Source organism: Schistocerca serialis, chromosome 2 (genome assembly GCF_023864345.2).
Source record: "Schistocerca serialis cubense isolate TAMUIC-IGC-003099 chromosome 2, iqSchSeri2.2, whole genome shotgun sequence".
Lineage (NCBI taxonomy): Eukaryota > Metazoa > Arthropoda > Insecta > Orthoptera > Acrididae > Schistocerca > Schistocerca serialis.
In genome coordinates, this window is record NC_064639.1 from 608751008 (window position 1) to 608766378 (window position 15371).

Here is a 15371-nt window from a genome sequence, read left to right on the forward strand (position 1 = left end):
CACAGTTGCCTTGGTGTCAGTTTTGGATAGCACCATTTTGCTAAGCATGGTATATTTTAACAACTGCAGCATGTGAACAGTTTACAAAGTTAATCATTGCAGAAATGCTTTCACCATTGACACTGTTGTCAATGATCATGCCCTTTTGGTTTTCAGATGAACCATTCCATTTCTGCATTGCAACAACAGCAACACTATTTCCCCCCCCCCCCTCCCCCATCACACATCTGTGAATGGTTATTGCACATTGACATCGAAGACATGCACTGGTCACATTAATGTGACTGGATGATGTATGACATTGTATTGTTTTCCAAGGTCATTGGGGAGCACACTCTACCATTGTGAAACTTGCTTAGCTAACTGTGAATGCCATGTGTAGCATGTGCTGCCACTTATAGAGGCTCTCCGACATTGTAGCCACACCTGGCAGCTCTCACACAAATAGCTGGGTGACAATTGGTGAAAAGTACTAAGTAGCAGAGGGAGTGAATTCTGCCTTGAACTTCACATATCCAGCTGTGTACATTAAGGCCATAATAATTATGTACAAGGTATTGATTGATTTTAATTTGCCTTACCTGAAGAGCCTCTTCTTGCATGCCTGGACCATCGGCTTATGGCTTAACAAAACTGCTTCCATTTGGAGCACTTATGGCAGCATGTACAGCAATATCACAACTATTTGCACTGGGGTATTGTTCTGGGTACCTCATCTCTAGCAACTGTCTCTAGTGTTGCCATTCCTGCTACAAATGGAGAACATTTCACAACTAAGTCCCACCATCCTTTTACTAATCAACTAGTGCTGACACTGACTGTGACAGTTTTAGCTCACTGTAAGTGGAACAATATTGTTTGTGTTGCGCCATCTAGAGGTAATGAAATACCATGCAGTGCCACCTAATGATAAAATTATAAAGAGACCGTTTCAGAATTGCTTTTTTTATTTGTTTTCCTTTTTATATAGGCTGTAAGCAAATGAATGTAAATAAAGGTAAACTGCCCCAAATCAGTGTACCCATTTTCTGAAGCAGGGAGGGATGAAATAGATCCTCAGCACCCACTTGGCTCAGGGATGGCTCAGTAACTACATTAATGTAATAATACACAGCCCAGCATGAGCATTGCATCATTGCTGGCCAAGTGACTGTGGCACTGTGTGAGGGTATGCAAAACGGTAACTCAGTGGTGCCAAATAAAACAATGCTCAGCAAGCTATTGAGGAGATAGGCAAGTCCACCTAATGACACTAGACCTGCAGCAGCCACCACTTCCACTCCAGGTCATGCTAGTTGTGTAAACTTCTGCTGTGATGCCTATATCACCACCATCTCTGCCGCCTCTGCTGTTGCCACTGCCAACTTGGAGTAGCACTAGAGATGTGCCTGTATCCAACCTGGCATGACCGTAACCCCAAAAGCTTTTGCTAATTAATTTTTTAATCATCATCTTGGTGTTTGACTACTTGCAGGCTCTATCCATCAGAGTCTACTACCTATTTAGTATTGTCATGTTACTCTGATGTTGTGCTTGACAACAACCTACTGAACCCATTTTGGCTGTTGGGTATCTAAGAAGCCGTCCTGACATGACACTCACATTAGCTACCCTTTCCTGTAACGCCACCTTGAGGCCAAACACCACTGAAATCCATATGGGTTCCCTACAGCTGCATCTGAGTTGTACCAGCAAATGTGGTGTTATTGCATGTGACCCCCTGTTGGACTGCACACCTGCTTATCACTGGGTATTTTATTTTATCTTCATGAACAATCTAAATAAATGACCTTTTGTGGGCAAATTCAGACACTGTATATGCATTTCTTCCAATTTTGCAATAGATTGAATTCTCTCTGACTGAATGGTTTGAACTGATTAGTAAGCATTGATATTGACTCACTCTTCATTGGAATCCTTCATATGAATTTGTGATCTCTCATCAGCTATAAATTCAAAACAGTGAAGCATGTTATGTCAATGTGACAAAGATTACAAGGGCCACACCACATACATAATACACTCCTGGAAATGGAAAAAAGAACACATTGACACCGGTGTGTCAGACCCACCATACTTGATCCGGACACTGCGAGAGGGCTGTACAAGCAATGATCACACGCACGGCACAGCGGACACACCAGGAACCGCGGTGTTGGCCGTCGAATGGCGCTAGCTGCGCAGCATTTGTGCACCGCCGCTGTCAGTGTCAGCCAGTTTGCCGTGGCATACGGAGCTCCATCGCAGTCTTTAACACTGGTAGCATGCCGCGACAGCGTGGACGTGAACCGTATGTGCAGTTGACGGACTTTGAGCGAGGGCGTATAGTGGGCATGCGGGAGGCCGGGTGGACGTACCGCCGAATTGCTCAACACGTGGGGCGTGAGGTCTCCACAGTACATCGATGTTGTCGCCAGTGGTCGGCGGAAGGTGCACGTGCCCGTCGACCTGGGACCGGACCTCAGCGACGCACGGATGCACGCCAAGACCGTAGGATCCTACGCAGTGCCGTAGGGGACCACACCGCCACTTCCCAGCAAATTAGGGACACTGTTGCTCCTGGGGTATTGGCGAGGACCATTCGCAACCGTCTCCATGAAGCTGGGCTACGGCCCCCCCCACCGTTAGGCCGTCTTCCGCTCACGCCCCAACATCGTGCAGCCCGCCTCCAGTGGTGTCGCGACAGGGGTGAATGGAGGGACGAATGGAGATGTGTCGTCGTCAGCGATGAGAGTCGCTTCTGCCATGGTGCCAATGATGGTCGTATGCGTGTTTGGCGCCATGCAGGTGAGCGCCACAATCAGGACTGCATACGACCGAGGCACACAGGGCCAACACTTGGCATCATGGTGTGGGTAGCGATCTCCTACACTGGCCATACACCACTGGTGATCGTCGAGGGGACACTGAATAGTGCACGGTACATCCAAACCGCCATCGAACCCATCGTTCTACCATTCCTAGACCGGCAAGGGAACTTGCTGTTCCAACAGGACAATGCACGTCCGCATGTATCCCGTGCCACCCAACGTGCTCTAGAAGGTGTAAGTCAACTACCCTGGCCAGCAAGATCTCCGGATCTGTCCCCCATTGAGCATGTGTGGGACTGGATGAAGCGTCGTCTCATGCGGTCTGCACGTCCAGGACGAACGCTGGTCCAACTGAGGCGCCAGGTGGAAATGGCATGGCAAGCCATTCCACAGGACTACATCCAGCATCTCTACGATCGTCTCCATGGGAGAATAGCAGCCTGCATTGCTGCGAAAGGTGGATATACACTGTACTAGTGCCGACATTGTGCATGCTCTGTTGCCTGTGTCTATGTGCCTGTGGTTCTGTCAGTGTGATCATGTGATGTATCTGACCCCAGGAATGTGTCAATAAAGTTTCCCCTTCCTGGGACAATGAATTCACAGTGTTCTTATTTCAATTTCCAGGAGTGTACATGAAAGGAGTGTGAAACAAAACCAACAGTTTTACTATTGCAACCTAGAAAGGCAGCCTTAACTGAGCATGAAATGCAGCGAAATGGAATTACGCCATTTGCTACCATTCTACTTCTTAACATAACTGTTTCTTTTTTTCCTTTCAATAATTAGAATGGTAGCAGGTGTACACCATTTACTAAAAATGTCAAAATTTCTACCTAGGCAGTGTTTTCTTGAAATTCATGGGTCACTAGATTATTTGGACACTGTTTGTACTGTTCTTGAGCGTCCAGCTGGCTGCAATTGTCTTCATAACATGATATTTCAACAGCATACCTTGCCATCATCTTCAGGTGGTACTTGTAGAATGAGTGTCTTCAGTACATTCTACCTCCTTTATACTTTGTTCTCCCCCTGCACCTTCCCCAACTACCTGCTCACATGATGCATAGGGTGGAGTGTTTGGGAGACAGCACCATCGAAGACTAGGTATGAATCATGGTCTCTCAGTGCTTCTGTAGCCCCCATTGGATGTAGAACTGACTCTCGGTTGACACTGTAATTTTAGTTGGCTGAGTAATGGGTCCCAAGCTTTGCTTGGGGTGTAGCCACTGTCTGTGTAGATCAGCTCATCGGTCATTCAGATTTAAATAGCCTTCTTCAGAACACAGTCCCAAAACAATGAAGTCTCTCTTAACACTTCCGTTTCTTTATGCTCCCTGTAGCCGTGCAGTGCTCTGCAACCACAAGTTTTTGTTGCTTGCATAAGTTCATTGTGTCTTTTATGTTCCTTGCACCTTTCTCTCACTGTCCACACAGTGTACCCAATATATTTCTTACCTATTTACATGGATTACAGGAAACACACGATTTACAGAGCCCAAAGTCACCTTCCATCATAGGTAATAGTGCTTGTGTTTCCAGAGAGGATGGAAAACACATTCAGTGTTATGTCAAACCAGAAATCTGTCAATTTTATTCATTCCATTGTCAGCATATGGCAGATATGACATTGTCTTATGCTCCTCATCATGTTCTATTCTTTGAGCCTTTACTTTCTGCCTGAAGACACACTGGATTTGTCTCCCACTGTATCTGTTCTTCTTGAATATGCCTTTAAGGTGGTTGAGGTATCTTGGTAACTTTCTTCATCCAATATTGCTTGAGCCCTGTGTAACTGTGTACATAGTACACCCTCACATTATGAAGGATGATGTCAGTTGGCAGCATGCTGATACAGATCGGTGCGGGTGGCTTTACTGTACACACTGTCCCATTACGCCATCCATTTTTTACTTGACCAATATGTCCAAAAACGGTATTTTTCCAGTCTCTTCCACCTCCATTGCGAATTTGATACTGGAGTGCTGAGAGTTCAGATGCTGGAGGAACTTCTAAAGTTTTTCTCTCCCATGTGGCCACACAACAAATGTGTCACCAACATGCGTGAAAAAGCATATGGGCTTCAACGCAGCTGTTTCCAGAGCTTTCTCTTCAAAATCCTCCATAAACAAGTTTTCCACATACAGGTACAGACATCTGAACTCTAGGCACCCCACTATCAAATTCGCCATGGAGGTGGAGGAAAATGGCAAAATCCTCTTTTTGGACATCTTAGTCAAGCACAAAACAAAGGCACTATGGGACACAGCAAAGCATGCTGCCAGCTGCCATCATCCTTCATAATGTGGGGGTGTACTATGTACACTGGTACACAGGTCTCATGCAGTATCAGCTGAAGAAAGTGTTCCAAGGGATCTCAGCCACCTTAAGGACATATTCAAGAAGAACAGATATGGTGGGAGGCAAATCCAATGTGTCTCCAGGCAGAAAGCGAAGGCCAAGCAAATAGAACATGATGAGGAGGATAAGACAGTGCCATATCAGCCATATGCTGGCAAAGTATGGAATATAATTGGCAGAATCCTGGCATGACATAACATTAAATGCGTTTTCCGTTCCCAGTGAAAAGTTGCATTATTAGCTATGGTGAAAGGCAATTTGGGGTTCCATAAACTGGCTGTTTACTATATTCTATGCCTTTGTGTAAGGCTTATATTGGGCAGGCAGTGTGGACAATCAAAAAAGTTGCAAGGAACACAGAATACATATTGAATTAAAGAACTGACAAAATCTGCAGTTATAAAACACATTGCATGTCTACAGGGGCCTCAATGCAGTATGAAGAAATGGAAGTGTTAAGACACCTCATTGTTTTACAACTGTGTTCTAAAGGAGACTATTGAAATTTGAGTGGCCAATGGGCTGATCTACAGAGACAGTGGCTACAACCTAAGCAAATTTTGGGACCCAGTGCTCAGTCAATTAAAATCACAGTGCTCACTGAGATTCACCTTTGTGCCCGACAGGGACTACAGAAGAATCAAGAGACTAAGGTTTGCACCCAGTATTGAGAAATGCCATCCCTCACCACTCCACCCATTGCTTTGTGTGAATGGGTAATGATTGGGTAGATGTCATGGGTTAAAGGATGCAGGATGTAGTGAAGATGCTCTTTCTACAGGCGTTACCCAAAGATGATGGCAAGACACACTGTCGAAATATTGTGTTATGAAGACAATTGCACATGGATGGACATCCAAAACATTACAAACAGTTGATTCACCAGGAAAGCTTAAGATTACAAATTTAAGTGCTACTAATTTCCATGGCATAGCTAGTTTCAGTTTTCCATAAAACATTGTCCTTTATGAGAGATCTGCAATTGGAGTTGTTCCAATATCTAGTGATTATACACAATGCTATGAGCTAATAAAAGTTTATTCACAGAAGACCTAGCTCATTGGATAGCCCTAATCCTACTCTCTCTGATAAGTGGTTTACATTTTCTGAAAATTAATGAAAAAGTTATTACAAATTAAAACTCCAACTCACATTATTCTTTCACCTGCTTTATAGACTCCCACCAAACAATGGGTCATCAACTGGTATCTAGCCCCCACCCAGTTAACATCTCTTTTAGTTCATATGATCACCAAGCAGCAGGTGTTGTGAGAGTGTGTCAGACAAAAAGTTTGTGACTAGCAGTCACTTGATAAGCATCTTGGTATCAACGTCTGCACTTTAGTATGAAGATTTGATGGCGTAAAAGTTCACATTTAGCCCTGAAAACATCTATGTGTAAATATCTCTTGTGGCTTCCTTTTAAGCCTGCTCTCAGCATTCATTCATCTTCAGGACAGGAGTCTATTTTGGAGGAATTGCTGCTATTTAAATCTACTAGGGATGGTACCTTACTTGGTGTAGTACTTGAATGTTCAAAAACTCTTTTAATAATCATATTCTTACTAAGAAATGATTAATAATATGAAGAGGACTGTTAGTGACCTGATCATTGCTGAAAAATACTTTAGTGAACAAATATCCGACTTAAATCAGCAATGTTGGGTCATTCATTGAGCAGTGAGACTACCAATCAGAACAATTTCAGAGTGTGAGACTTTATTTCATTGTTCCCTAATGGTAAATTACGGTTACATCATCAGGTTATAGTTCCATTCCAAACACTGTATCTCCATTGGAAATTCTGAGGATTATTCTGGCACAAAAATGTTTTCTGTGACCAGATCATTTTGGGATTTGCTTATCAAAGAACCTATGGAAGTATGTTGAGAGAAGACTAGGTAACTTTCAACTGATAAAGCATGAGATTCAGTCATTTCTTTTTAAATTTGTTTGTAAATACTATATTACTGCCTAATGTCATGTACAGTACCAGTTCCTTTTATCAATTTGACTACTTTTCAACTGTTCACACACACACACACACACACACACACACACACACACACACACACACACACACACACACACAAGTAATCAGAGAGTAAGTGTGCAATAACACAATTACACAAGTTAGTATCATCTGACATCAACCCTGAAATCTCATGAGCTATTCATTATTCAGGAAAACTTCAACATTAACTACAAACAGTGTAATTAGAGACAATGGCTATGATGGAAGAAAGCACTCTTGCCACCATGGCAAACAGAATAAATCAGCATATCGCATAACTGGGATATCATCAAACCTTGTAGCGATTGTCAGCATGACAGTTTAATGGGGAATGGGACAAACACATCATATTAGCTAGTATGATCATGGCAAGATTGTGAGTAGAAATGCTTGAGATACTCCTGTCTCCATGGTAATGAGAGCACTGCAGCTTTCAGTTTTCGCCATCTCGACAGTGTATAGTGAGTATGTTGCTTCAAGTAACACCGCTGCCGTCAGAGCCAACTACCATGGACAAAAATGTGTTGATGGTGGGAATCATTGTTAAATATTTCTGACCATGATGGTGGACAGATGGGACATGATACAGTAAATCACTCTCAGAGTCAATACTGAACAACAAGAATCAATGAGTATTTATGCCATCCAGAATCACCTCCTTGGTATGTAGTAGGGAACCCACCGATTTACATATTAACTCTCTCACCATGGAGCACAGAGATACATCATGAAAATGACCTTCGGGTACTCTAAGCATTAAAAATAATTTCCTACACTGATGAGTCACAATACACCTTCTTACATGCCAATTGCAGAACATGAGTACTTTGAAAACTGCATGATGCAATGCATTTGAATGATCAGTAGTGTACTGTCTAGACAAGTGATGGAGGTATTTTGACATTGAGGATTCTTACATGGGAATAAATGTGGCCTCTTATTTGGTCTATCATCATCTCTCTTAAGAATGAGCCAGAAAAATATCATCTAATCATGTGTGTCTATTTCTTGAGATGGGCCTTCAGAAAGATTTTGTATTTCCCCAACACTCAGTGGGTCAGAATGATTTAAGGATCACACCATGGGGGACAAGGGAGTTCCCTCCCCCCTTGACACTCGCCCTTTCCTTCCCTACCCAAATAATCTGACCTCAGTTTTGTTGCACATGTCAGGAATATGTCAGCTGGATCCAGTTCCAAACAATCTCTATGAGTTGTGAGTGTTGCTTAAGTGGTAAGGATTAGGATGGCTTCCTGCTGGCTTTTGTGTCCTAGGGAGTCAGTGCTCTGATGGGTTATCAATTTTGTTAGGGTACAAGGGAGTGCTACACACTACTGCCTAGATGTCCCTAGTTCAATTGCTCAGTATATGTTGCAGTAGACCCTGCTCAGCTTATTTTGTTTCAAGAATAAGTCAGTAGGTAGTTCTCAGCAACATGATTATAATTTTTAGTTTTATATTTGTGTACCACTTTCTGGATGTAAATTCTAGAATGATACATTTGAAAATCATTTAAAAACAATATTTGAAAATCATTTAAAAACAATCAGCAAATCCTAACTCATTAATCTTAACAATCAACTGTTTAATGCTCAACAGGGATCTGAGTGGTAACAGCATTAGAACTGTTGGCGGTACTGTCTTCAAGAGTGTAAGGTCCCTGAAGAGATTGTAAGTATTGCTATTAATATTAAAATTAAAGACTGTTGACCATTAAAATTGCTGTACCATGAAGACAGCACGGAATAAACATCAAACTGGCACCAAGCGTGTTACATACATGCATAAACAAACAATGAGGATTCCAGCACAACCACACAAAATAGATAAGAGTAATGTCATCTATATTCTGTGTATGTGTTGATTCAAACTGTCCCTACCTATGGGTTTTATGCAACCTGCAACAGCAACAAATACCATGTGTAGGATTTTCATATCCTCTCACTCACTATGTGCAAACTATTAGTCTTACAAAAAAAAAAAATGAACAGGACCTTTTTGAAGGAAATTTAATATAGTTATATTGAGTACTGTGATACATCTTCACTAGAGACCACAGTTTTTCCAATTAATCAAGGAAAATGTGCAAAAGTGATCTTCAAATTGATATTTCTTGAATAACTCAAAAACTGTGGCCTCCAATGAAAACATATCCCAGTATAAAATTTAACTACGTTAAATTTATTACAAAAAGGTCCTTTTCATTTTTCTCTAGGGCTATTAGTTCATGCATTGCAAGTGAGAGAATATAAAAGTCTCCCTTGTTGTTTTTGAAGGCGTTGTGAGTTGCATAATACATATAGGTTGGGGCAGCTGATTTGCACTGTATAAGGAAAGATTACACAGTGAATTTCTCATTTGGAGGTCGCATTTGGATGTTGCTTGTTTGTGAGAAGATTGCATTGTGCTTCGTGTAAGAAGGAGAAACTTTTATCAGTACGTGTTGTAATTTGACACTAGCACTATTGTGATCTATCAAGACTACAGTTTATTGTTCCATGACATTGCTACTCACTTTGCACAGAATCTGACTATTGTTGTGAAAGTATGGAAATGGTGGGTTCAGGAGGGCCATAATCAATGCTGTACAGGATCTTAGTGGCCTTATGTGACAAGCACGCAAGAGGGCAGACATATTGTTTACTCTTATGTACAGGATCATGCAGCCATGTTATGTATTCTGAGTAAGGAAATGGGCTTTTTGCAGCAAGACAAGTATCTACTAGGACAGTACAGTAATGTCTGGAGGCCCACAGACTCTCAGTACAGCGACCATTGTTGCAGTTTTCCTTGATGTGGCAGTAGAGAGAAGTGTGTCAATGTAAGAGCACCAAGCAACAACACTGGACACTAGAGTGTCAACAGGTCTGCTTTTCACACAAGTTCCAGTTCTGTGTACAGCATCACACTGAACGTATCCTTGTGTGAAGGTTTTGAGAAGATTGAATGCTGCCGAAATGCATTTGTCATCATCACACCGGTCCAACACCTGATGTGATGATATGAGGTGCTGTTGGGTACACAGCATTATCCCCTCTTCAGACAGACAGTAATTTGGACAGCAGGCATTACATTTCTCTTGTGGTATGGTTGGTGGCTTGGTTCCATGACATTATATTTCAACATGATAATGATTAGAAAGTTGCTGCAAAAGCAAAGAGCATTTCAGCTCTTGTTTAAGAACAGTTAAAGTCTAGGAGGCAAACAATATTTGAATGAAAGTAAAATGAGTGTCAGGAGAGTGATGTGTGGAGAATACATTGAATTTCAAAGCAAAAGTTTTAGAAATGATCTAACTAAGAATCCAAATGAAATCACTCACTGATCATATCAGCACTAAAACAAATGACAGAGAGTAAGATGCAACACTGAATCAAGTCTTCAAAAATTGTTTCAGTGCTGAAGCTCATAATACTTGAGAGAATTAAAACTGCTCACCTGGACCCTGCAAGGTTGTGCAGGAATTATAGGAAATAACTTGCTCACTTTCTAGCAGCAGTTTATTGTTGGACACTGGTATAGTGAAGGGTGCCTAGCAATTGGAGAAAAGCACAGGTGTTCCCATTTGTCATTGGACAGGTGTAGATAATTGTAGGCCTAGATCACTGATGTCAGTGTGTTGTAGAATTATGAAATGTGTTTTATGCTTATGTATTAGGACTTTTCTGATAATGAAATCTCCCCTCTAAAATGAACTTGAATTCCCAAACAGAGATTTTGAAAACTGAACTGTGTTCCTTCATAGATCCAGATTGCTGTGGACAAAGGCACTCAGGTTAGTGTAATGTTTGTTGACTTCTGGAAGGCAGTTGATACAGTTCCCTAATTTCATTTAGTGAAAGAAATATGAGCCTCCTGAGTATCTGACCAAACCTGTGATTGGATACAGGATTTTCTTGCAGATAGATCACATTGTTCTTAACAGAACAAAATGACAAACATTAAAGTAATTTCTGGAGTCTCCAGGGGAGTGAAACAGGCTGCTGCTACTTACAATTTATAAAAGTGATCTGGTGGGTAATATAAGTGGCTCTGTGAGGCTATTTGTGGATGATGATGCTGTTCTATAGGAAGTTTGCAATGCCAAAAGACAGTAATGAAATTCAGGAAATTCTGCAGAGGCTTGGCGATTGGTGCAGTGTCTGGAAATTGACCCCAAATGTAAGAAAATGCAATGTAATGTATATAAATGGGCAAAGAGACTCACTACTGTGCAATCACACTATTGGCAACATGTTACTGGACACGGTAACTATTGCAAAATATCTAAGTTTAACCATCTGGATGAAGCTAAAGTGGAATGACCATATAGAAAAAAGTAGTAGAAAAGCAGAGGCCAGTCTGAGATTCATTGGAAGAATCTCAAGGAAATGTAAGTGAAAGAATTTGTTTACAAAACACACATTCAACAAATTCTGAATTATTATTGAACAGCTAGGTCCCTTACCAAACAGGATTAATAGATGACACACACACACACACACACACACACACACACACACACACACACACACATAGAGAGTGAGAGAGAGAGAGAGAGAGAGAGAGAGAGAGAGAGAGAGAGAGAGAGCAAAGATCCAATGAAGAGCAGTATGTTTCATCACTAGGTCATTTACTGGGTGTGTGAGCATTACAGAGATGTTCAACAAACTCCAGTAACAGATGTTACAGGAGAGGCATTGTGAGCCATGGAGAGGTTTACTGTTGAAGGATGAAGAGAGTATGTTCCAAGAAGTGTCAGGCAAGGCATTGTGAGCTATGGAGAGGTTTACTGTTGAAATTTCAAGGGAGTATGTTCCAAGATGCGTCAGGCAATGTACACATCCTCCCACATACACTTAACAGATGATTACAATGATAAAATAAGTGATGTTAGATATCATATGGAGCTTTACCAGCAGTCATTCTTCCCACATACTATTCATGAATGAAACAGAATAGTAGGAAACAGATAGTGTTTCCCAAGGTACACCCCCCCCCCCCCCCCCCCCCCGCCGCTGCCCCCCCACCTCCGCCATGTTCTGTAATGTGGCCTGTGGAGTATAGATATGGCTGTGGATGTAGCAGTTCGTGTGTTGCCCATGCTGTCCTGATCTACCTCACTCAGAGGATGTTCAGCTGTTGCCCTGGCCAGCACGTTCTTCAGATGTCTCTTGTATTGGCAGTAGTAATAGCCGACCGAGACAGATGCAGCAACAGGGAAGTAACCGCTTTGGTGACATTTACAAGTTCCTAACCAGGAGAGAATTTTATTATATCATCTGTGTGCTTTAATAGTTTAGTTTCTTGAGTGTCTGTATGTAAATTTAGTATCTAATAGCCACAGTTCTCACATTTTTGTTTGCGGCAGAAAGTAAACAAATTTTGTGACATATTATAAGTTGCTAATCAGGGCTAAACTATTTAGTTTCACCTGAGTGCTTCGGTAGTTAGGTTTTTGAATATCTGCATATTACTAGACACAGTTCATGCATTTTCATCAGGGTCTACAATAGAGTTGCGTAGCATGTACCAATAGTCTGTTTATCTGCATAGTTTAGTTTTCCATGGTCTTTAGTATGGACAGGGACTGCGATTGTTGTCTGTGGATGCAAGCCGAGTTGGTGACACTTCGCTCTCAGCTTCAGGCTGCGATGGCTTTGGTTACACAGCTTGAGGCTGCAATGGTTGGGCACCACTGTTGTGGGCTGGCCATGGGGATCCAACAGACGTCCAGCACATCAGAGTCCTCCAATCGGTGCTCACCAGTGGCCAACCCAGTTACTGCTCGTACTGAGGCCAACCCCTCACCTGTGGTTGAGTGCGAGGTCACCCTGGGGCAAAGCAGGCAACAAAAGACTTTCAAGGTGGCCGCATGTAAGGCCTTCCCAGTCTGTCTGACAACAAGGCCCAGGTGCTGTCGGTGGCTGACACTGTCGCTGAGCCAGATACTGTCGTCTGTCCTGTCTCAGAGGAAACCACTCAGCCTGCAAGATCTGGGCAATCGCAGCGGGTGGAGTTATTGGTAGTTGGGAGCTCCAATGTTAGGCACGTTATGGAGCCCCTTAGGGACTTGGCTGACAAGAAGGGTAAGAAAACCAATGTGCAATCTGTGTGCATACCGCGTGGAGTAATTCCAGATGTGGAAAGGGTCCACCCGGATGTCATGAAGAGCACAGGGTGCAAGCAACTGCAGGTGGTTTCTCATGTTGGTACCAATGATAGATCAGAAGAGATTCTCTATGGTTTCGAGTGGCTAACAGATGTGGTAAAGGCTGCCAGCCTTGCTTGCAAGATGAAAGTAAAGCTGACCATTTGCAGCATAGTTGACAGGACCGATTGTGGACCTCTGGTACAGAGCCGAGTGGAGGGTCTGAATCAGAGGCTCATACTGTTCTGCGACTGTGTAGGCTGCAGATTCCTTGACTTGCACCAAAGGGTGGTTGGGTTTTGGGTTCCGCTGAATAGGTCAGATGTCCACTATACGCAGGAGGCAGCTACATGGGTAGCAGGATCTGTGTGGCGTGGACTGGGTGGTTTTTTAGGTTATAGGGTCTCGTGAAAACACAAGAAGGGCTTAAGTCACAGAGGGTGCAGCCTGAACACAGGAAGAACCTAGATACAGGAACTATTTGTGTAACAGCTGTAAATTGTCGTAGCTGCATTGGGAAAGTACCAAATCTCCAAGCACTAATAGAAAGCACTGATATTCAAATCGTTATAGGCACTGAAAGCTGGATATAAGCTCAGCCAAAAATTTTGCGAAGAGCCTAATGGTGTTCCAAAAGGATAGGTTAAACACGGTTGGCGGTGGCATGTTTGTTGCTGTCAGAAGTAGTTTAACTTGCCATGAAATTGAAGTAGATACTTCCTGTGAGTTAGAATGGGCAGAGGTCATTGTTGGCAACTGGAATAAAATAATAATTGGATCCTTTTACCGACCTCCCAATTCAGATGATACAGTTGCTGAAAGGTTCAAAGAAAACTTGAGTTTGATTTCAAACACGTACCCAACTCATACAGTGATAGTTGGTGGTGACTTTAATTTACCTTCAATATGTTGGCAAAAATACATGTTTAATTCCAGAGGTATGCATAAAATATCATCCAAAATTGTGCTAAATGCATTCTCTGAAAATTACTTCAAGCAGTTAGTTCATGAGCCAATGCGAATAGTAAACACTTGTGAAAACACACTTGACCTCTTAGCAACAAATAATCCTGAGTTAATAAAGAGCATCAAAACTGATTCAGGATTAGTGAACACAGGGTTGTCGTACCGAGATTGAATATTGTAACCCCCAAATCCTCAAAAAGTAAGTGAAAAATATACCTATTCGAGAAAGCAGATAAAAATTCACTTGATGCCTTCCTGAGAGACAATCTCCACTCATTCCAAATTAATAATGTAAGTGTAGACCACATGTGGCTTAAATTCAAAGAAATAGAATGGGCAGCAATTGAGAGATTTATACCAAATAAATTAACAAATGACGGAGCTGATCCTCCTTGGTACACAAAATGGGTTAGAACACTTGCAGAAACAACGAAACAAACACGCCAAATTTAAACAGACACAAAATCCCCAAGATTGGTGATGTTTTATAGAAGCTCAAAATTTAGCATGGACTTCAATGCGAGATGCTTATAACAGTTTCCACAACGAAACTTTGTCTCAAAACCTGCCAGAATATCCAAAGAGTTTCTGGTCATATGTGAAGTATGTTAGTGGCAAGAAACAATCAATGCTTTCTCTGCGCTATAGCTATGGAGGTACTATCGAAGACAGTGCTGCCAAAGCAGAGTTACTAAACACAGCCTTCCGAAACGCCTTTACAAAAGAAGACAAAGTAAATATTCCAGAATTCGAATCAAGAACAGCTGTCAACATGAGTAATGTAGAAGTAAATATCCTCAGAGTAGTGAAGCAACTTAAATCACTTAATAAAAGGAAGTCTTCTGGTACAGACTGTACACCAATTAGGTTCCTTTCAGAGTATGCTGATGCATTAGCTCCATACTCAACAATCATATACAACCATTCGCTTGATGAAAGACCCGTACCCTAAGACTGGAAAGTTGCACAGGTCACACCAATATTCAAGAAAGGTAGTAGGAGTAATCCACTAAATTACAGGCCCATATCATCAATGCTGATATGCAGCAGGATTTTGGAACATATATTGTGTTCAAAAATTACGAATTAC

General features: G+C 42.0%; 1 protein-coding gene across 1 annotated transcript in view; it reads left to right on the forward strand.

Annotated features, from left to right (window-relative positions):
- The window catches only part of LOC126456274 (G-protein coupled receptor GRL101-like), a 490877-nt gene that overhangs the window by 408283 nt on the left and 67223 nt on the right, over positions 1-15371 (forward strand). Inside the window, exon 20 of the mRNA XM_050092026.1 lies at positions 8785-8856. Coding sequence (XP_049947983.1) covers positions 8785-8856 — 72 coding nt within the window. The remainder of the gene's footprint in view (positions 1-8784; positions 8857-15371) is intronic.